Source organism: Nerophis lumbriciformis, linkage group LG28, assembly GCF_033978685.3.
Source record: "Nerophis lumbriciformis linkage group LG28, RoL_Nlum_v2.1, whole genome shotgun sequence".
NCBI classification, from domain to species: Eukaryota; Metazoa; Chordata; class Actinopteri; order Syngnathiformes; family Syngnathidae; genus Nerophis; species Nerophis lumbriciformis.
Window position 1 is genome coordinate 30,085,567 of NC_084575.2, and position 7,500 is coordinate 30,093,066.

General features: G+C 42.5%; 1 protein-coding gene across 15 annotated transcripts in view; it reads right to left on the reverse strand.

Moving 5' to 3' along the window:
* Positions 1–7,500, reverse strand: part of plekha6 (pleckstrin homology domain containing, family A member 6) — a 307,746-nt gene that overhangs the window by 7,452 nt on the left and 292,794 nt on the right. For all 15 annotated transcript variants that reach the window (XM_061924040.1, XM_061924035.1, XM_061924032.1 and 12 more), the window contains 2 exons: positions 6,555–6,688; positions 2,265–2,413 (listed from right to left, as the gene is read on the reverse strand). In XM_061924040.1, the coding sequence (XP_061780024.1) occupies positions 2,265–2,413; positions 6,555–6,688 (283 nt within the window). The remainder of the gene's footprint in view (positions 1–2,264; positions 2,414–6,554; positions 6,689–7,500) is intronic.

Below are 7,500 nucleotides of genomic sequence, written 5' to 3' on the forward strand. Positions count from 1 at the left end.
GGGGCGTGGCAGTGCTGACGGCGAGACACAGCTGGCAGGTGAGTAGATTTCACAGGTGGTACGTGTTAATCTAATCATCTGTTTTCTTTAACAGTAAGCAGCCGGGAGCAGGAGGGGAGAGAGGATACGGACGTGACTGAGAAGTCACAATCTACTGGAGAAAGTGTTGGACAAAAATATATGCCCATTAAAACGTTGTTAAAACTGCACGCTTGGCTCCTGTGCCGCCGTGTCTACAGTGGAACTGCTAGGAAGCGACTTCCACAACTTAGTTAAGACTTTTAATGTTTTGCGGCTCCAGACAGAGTATTTTTGGTCTTTCAACATTTTGGGTTGCCGACCCCCCCGGGTCAGGCGGATAATTGGGATCCAGCCTAAAACTCCACTTACATTACAGTCAAGGAACGGGACTCGTTAGTAACCCGAGGACCAGCGTGTACCGACAAAACAGTAAGTAAAAAAAAAAGCACTACTGCGTGAGCTCTCTGCAGAGAGACAAAAACAGACTATATTAAAGCTGCAAGCAGCGTTGGTCGGGCCCGCGTATTTGGCAGGTGCTAGTCCTAAGTGTCCCAATACTTTTGTCCAGTTTTAGTCCCAAGTGTCCCAATACTTTTGGCAAGTTTTAGTCCTAAGTGTCCCAATACTTTTGTCAAGTTGTAGTCCTAAGTGTCCCAATACTTTTGTCCAGTTTTCGGCCTAAGTGTCCCAATACTTTTGTCCAGTTTTCGGCCTAAGTGTCCCAATACTTTTGTCTACTTTTAGTCTGAAGTGTCCCAAGACTTTTGTCTAGTGTACCTACCTTGTCTGCATTGTGTGGGCACGCTGGTGCTTCCTGCTTTTAAGCAGCCATCTTAAAAAAACAGCAGCGCAGCAGCATCAGCGCAGCGGGTCTTTGAAGGGTCATAAAATCAAAACCGGAGCAGGTATTAAAACGCTGTTCTGTTATTTTATACACAAGGGTTTAATCTCTCTCCTGTGTTAGTTTGAAGCCGAAACGACAAACGCGCTCAGAGGAGATAGTTTTTGAAGGAAGGTGACTGGTTTTTACAAAAAATTTGTTTTGAAGGGGGAATAGCAAACTTCCTGTTGATTTTTGCTGGGGGTTGTTAATGTATGAAATGTAGGTCGAAGTGAGCCCTACATAGAGGTTTTTGTTTCATGTCTCTTTGACCTTCCCAGTGGGAGTTACAGGCAGTTTTGTCAGTTTTTTCATCCGAGGAGCAGTTTTTTGTGCGTTTCATTAAAAAATTGCGCTAGAGCACAATTTTGAGATTTGGGGTTAGGTTTTTTATTAGATCGCAATTTTTGCCAGTCCTGATGTGTGCGTTCAGTTTGGTGAGTTTTGAAGCATGTTAAGGGGGTCAAATTACAGCTCAAAGAGGCAAAAGTGACTGTTTTTAGTACTTTTTTGTCTTGAAGGGGGAATTGCCAACTTCCTGTTGATTTTTGCTGGGGGTTGTCAATGTATGAAATGTAGGTCGAAGTGAGCCCTACATAGAGGTTTTTGTTTCATGTCTCTTTGACCTTCCCAGTGGGAGTTACAGGCAGTTTTGTCAGTTTTTTCATCCGAGGAGCAGTTTTTTGTGCGTTTCATTAAAAAATTGCGCTAGAGCACAATTTTGAGATTTGGGGTTAGGTTTTTTATTAGATCGCAATTTTTGCCAGTCCTGATGTGTGCGTTCAGTTTGGTGAGTTTTGAAGCATGTTAAGGGGGTCAAATTACAGCTCAAAGAGGCAAAAGTGACTGTTTTTAGTACTTTTTTGTCTTGAAGGGGGAATTGCCAACTTCCTGTTGATTTTTGCCCGATGATATACAATTATGAAAACTAGGTCTAAGTCAGACCTACATACAGGTTTTTGTTTCATGTCTCTCCGATCTTCCTAGTGGGAGATATAGGCAGTCTAGTTTCTTTATTTCCTAGGGGGCGCTAGAGCGCAATTTTGAGTTTTGAGGGTTTTTTTTTTTTTTTAAAAAGGTAATTTTCGCAGGTCCTGATGTGTGGGTCAAATATGGTGAGTTTTGAAGCATGTTAAGTGGGTCAAATTACAGTTTAATGTGGCGGCGGAAGAATAAAGAATAAAGAATAAAACCTTACAAATTCAATAGGTCCTTATGGCCCATTGTATAAGTCCTTATACAATGGGCCAAGCGGGCCCTAATTATGAGTCGTCGTGGGTCCATGGAGAAGAGGTAGGACAAAAGGATGGGGGGGGGGGGGGGGGGGTGACTCGGTGCCAGTGGGATGAAGGAGCGTCCTTACCAGAGAGAATTCGGCTGCGACGCGAGGCCTCGGCAGCCAGAGCACAGGAGATCTCAATGCGCTTCTCCTGCTCCTGCAACTGCTGCTGGGAGTTGACTGGCGCTCCTCCCTCCACTGGGCCGTCCAGCACTGGAACCAGGTTTTGCAGACTGCCAGAAGGGGAGCAGGATGAGAACAAAGACACAAAAGAGGAGAGTAGCTGTAATAATAATAATAATAGATTTTATTTGCAAAAGGCACTTTACATTGAGTAAACAACCTCAAAGTGATACCGTGTATTACAAAAATAAAATAAATAAATAAATAAAAACTAGAACAGCCAAATAGCTAAAACTAGAATGCATATATTTTAAAAAGAAGGGTTTTTTTAAGCCTTTTTTAAAAGCATCCACAGTCTGTGGTGCCCTCAGGTGGTCAGGGAGAGCGTTCCACAGATTGGGAGCGGCGGAGCAGAAAGCTAAGTACCAATGATAGTCACACACACACACACTCGGTGTGGTGAAATTACTCTCTGCATTTGACCCATCACCCTTGATCACCCCCTGGGAGCAGCAGCGGTGGCCGCGCTCAGGAATCATTTTTGGTGATTTAACCCCCAATTCCAACCCTTGATGCTGAGTGCCAAGCAGGGAGGTAACGGGTCCCATTTGTATAGTCTTTGGTATGACTCGACCGGGGGTTTGAACCCACGATCCTACTGATCTCAGGGTGGACATGGGTGTAAACTCCACCTTGATCAAATGGTTCCACTCTTTTTTAACAAACAGAACACAGCAAGTGAAGGTCAACAGAACACTGTCAGACACCAAACACTGCAACACAGGCGTCCCACAGGGTTGCGTTGTATCACCAACACTGTTTACATTGTACACCAATGATTGTAGGACTGTGCACCCTAACAATTATATGGTGAAATTTGCGGACGATACCGTGCTCCTAAGCCTTCTACACAAGGATACGGACCCCTCTGTGTACCAAGACGAGATAGACCTATTTATTAGGTGGTGTGATACCAATCATCTTATTCTAAATGTGACCAAGACACAGGAAATGGTTTTGGATCCGAGGAAAGTGACTGACCATGAGCCAGTGGTCATCAAAAATCAGGAAATCACCCAGGTATCCTCATATGAATATTTAGGGGTTCATATTGATAATCTTCTCTGCTGGAAGACACATATTGACAAACTGTGCAATAGACTGCAACAGAGGCTATATTTTTTGCGAAGATTAAGATTGTACGGCGTAAGCAGCCACATCATGATGATTTTCTACCGTGCCGTCGTAGAGAGCATCATTAGATACGGGATCACCTCATGGTTTGGCAACCTAACCGTTAAGCTAAAAAGCAAACTGGCCGGCATGCATAAAACGGCAATGGAAATCGTAGGGAGGAAAGAATATGAGCAGGCAGTTAGGAAAAAAGCTAAGAAAATTATTTCCAACTCACAACACCCACTCTTTCCTGAATATGGAACCCTGCCATCAGGGAGAAGACTCCGGGTCCCACTATGCAAATCTAACCGCCTTAAATTATCATTTGTCCCAGCCTCCATTAAGCTGACCAACAATGTGCAATAGAATTTTAATACATAGGTTAGCACTTTTTTAGCACATAGCACTTTAGCACATAGCACTTTAGAACTAAGCACTTTAGCACACAGCACTTTATCCATGAGCTCTAGTGCAATGCACATTGGTACTTTATCTTTATCTCCATACTGTAGATTTTATGCCTACATCAAAGTGCCACCTATGTCTATCAAGCTCCATGTTCTGATGTTTAAATGTTAGTTGTATGGTTGTGTCTGTGCTTGTGTTTTTGTTCTGTTGTTTTTGGGTATGTTAAGAAAGCAATGATGCACTGTGCCCAAGACAAATTTCCCCGCGGGGACAATAAAGTTGAACCTTGAACCTTGAACCTTGGACACTCTAACCAAATATTCTTTAAAGAAAATTGATATTTATTTGTTGCATTGTGTTGTGTTTCGGACCAGTTGTTCCTCCCAGGGAATTCAAGTCACAATTCGCTCCCAAGTTCTTTCCGACACTTAAAGCTGAGTTGAAAAGCCACCAGAGACAGAATAGGTATTTTGTTGTATATTCTCAAAGCTTTGCCAATATACATTTTTGATTGAGACCAGTCTAACCATAGAACCTTCTATTGCGCCTCCCAAAATGGTCTGTCTTCCCGATCCCACCACCCTCTCTCGCGTCCCATCTCTGTAGCCAAAACAAAATGCTAGTCTAAACACATTCCAAAGAACTCAAGGTTAACACACACAGTATACTTGCTGACAGAGCATCAAGAGAATAAATGGAAAACACGAGCTGTTTTCAAATATGACAAAGACATGGAAGAAATACAACTTAAATTCGGATATACAGGTAAAAGCCAGTAAATTTGAATATTTTGAAAAACTTGATTTATTGGTACATTATATTTATTCATTGCACACAGACTGATGCATTCAAATGTTTATTTCATTTAATTTTGATGATTTGAAGTGGCAACAAATGAAAATCCAAAATTCCGTGTGTCACAAAATTAGAATATTGTGTAAGGGTTAAATTTTGAAGACACCTGGTGCCACAAACTAATCAGCTGATTAACTCAAAACACCTGCAAAGGGCTTTAAATGGTCTCTCAGTCCAGTTCTGAAGCCTACACAAACATGGGGAAGACTTCAGATTTGACAGCTGTCCAAAAGGCAACCATCGACACATTGCACAAGGAGGGAAAGACACAAAAGGTTATTGCTGAAGAGGCTGGCTGTTCTCAGAGCTCTGTGTCCAAACACATTAATGGAGAGGCAAAGGGAAGGAAAAACTGTGGTCAGAAAAAGTGTACGAGCGATAGGGATCACCGCGCCCTGGTCAAGATTGTGAAAAAAAACCCATTCAAAAATGTGGGGGAGATTCAGAAGGAGTGGACAGCTGCTGGAGTCAGTGCTTCAAGATCCACCACCAAGAGACGCTTGAAAGACATGGGTTTCAACTGCCGCATACCTCGTGTCAAGCCACTGTTGACCAAGAAACAGCGCGCAAAGCGTCTCACCTGGGCTAAGGAAAAAAAGAGCTGGACTGCTGCTGAGTGGTCCAAAGTCATGTTTTCTGACGAAAGCAAATTTTGCATTTCCTTTGGAAATCGAGGTCCCAGAGTCTGGAGGAAGACAGGAGAGGCACAGGATCCACGTTGCCTGAAGTCTAGTGTAAAGTTTCCACCATCAGTGATGGTTTGGGGTGCCATGTCATCTGCTGGTGTCGGTCCACTCTGTTTCCTGAGATCCAGGGTCAACGCAGCCATCTACCAGCAAGTTTTAGAGCACTTCATGCTTCCTGCTGCTGACCTGCTCTATGGAGATGGAGATTTCAAGTTCCAACAGGACTTGGCGCCTGCACACAGCGCAAAATCTACCCGTGCCTGGTTTACGGACCATGGTATTTCTGTTCTAAATTGGCCCGCCAACTCCCCTGACCTTAGCCCCATAGAAAATCTGTGGGGTATTGTGAAAAGGAAGATGCAGAATGCCAGACCCAAAAACGCAGAAGAGTTGAAGGCCACTATCAGAGCAACCTGGGCTCTCATAACACCTGAGCAGTGCCAGAAACTCATCGACTCCATGCCACGCCGCATTAACGCAGTAATTGAGGCAAAAGGAGCTCCAACCAAGTATTGAGTATTGTACATGCTCATATTTTTCATTTTCATACTTTTCAGTTGGCCAACATTTCTAAAAATCCCTTTTTTGTATTAGCCTTAAGTAATATTCTAATTTTGTGACACACGGAATTTTGGATTTTCATTTGTTGCCACTTCAAATCATCAAAATTAAATGAAATAAACATTTGAATGCATCAGTCTGTGTGCAATGAATAAATATAATGTACAAGTTACACCTTTTGAATGCAATTACTGAAATAAATCAAGTTTTTCAAAATATTCTAATTTACTGGCTTTTACCTATATGTAAATATCTGCCTCCGACAATTGTTGATACACCCAAGTAATGGTAAATGGGTTATACTTGTATTATTATACTTTTCTACCTTCAATGTACTCAAAGCGCTTTGACACTATTTCCGCATTCACCCATTCACACACCCATTCACACACCCATTCACACACACATTCACACATTTCTAATTGGCGAACATGTCCGTCACTCAAATGGCGGTGACGGCGGAGAATAAAAAAAATGTCGATTAATCGTACAGCCCTAAAAGGTGGACATTTCTATTTTTTCAACATTTAACAATAAAATTAAAAGAATGCTCTGAAAACCCTACTTGGATTTGGCAATAAGGGTCTTGATCCGTTCCAGTTTTTTTTGCTTTTCCTTTTCCTCCTCGGGGCTCAGAGGGGCGTCGTCTTCCATTTCCAGGTAGCGCTCTGGGATCAGAACCTTGTCAGGAGCCATCAGCTAAAAGCACAGAAGATTATTTGTCATTCAGAACTATTTTGGTAGCAGGTGCCTAGCAGAACACAAATCCCACCGCCTTTGTCTCAAGATATTATCAACTATCGTATTTCCCGGACCATAGGGCGCACCGGATTATAAGGCGCACTGCCCGATGAATGGTCTATTTTTGATATTTTTTCATATATAAGGCGCACCTGATTATAGGGCGCATTAAAGGAGTCATCCATCCATCCATCCATTTTCTACCGCTTATTCCCTTTGGGGTTGCGGGGGGGCGCTGGAGCCTATCTCAGCCATTACACACACATCAGTAATATACGGCAAAACTTTTTATCAAAAAACCAAACCTCAAAACTCAAAATTGCGCTCTAGCGCCCCCTACAAAAAAAAAAAAAAACTAGACTGCCTGTAACTCCCACTTGGAAGGTCGGAGAGACATGAAACAAAAACCTTTATGTAGATGTGACTTAGACCTAGATTTCATAATGGTATGTTTTCGGGCAAAAATCAACAGGAAGTTGGCAATTCCCCCTTCAAGACAAAAAAGTACTAAAAACAGTCACTTTTGCCTCTTTGACCTGTAATTTGACCCCCTTAACATGCTTCAAAACTCACCAAACTGAACGCACATATCAGGACTGGCAAACATTGCGATCTAAAAAAAAACCTAACCCCAGATCTCAAAATTGCGCTCTACTGCAATTTTTTAATAAAACGCAAAAAAAACTGCTCCTCGGAAGAAAAAAATGACAAAACTGCCTGTAACTCCCACTGAAAAGGTTGGAGAGACATGAAACAAAAACCTCTATGTA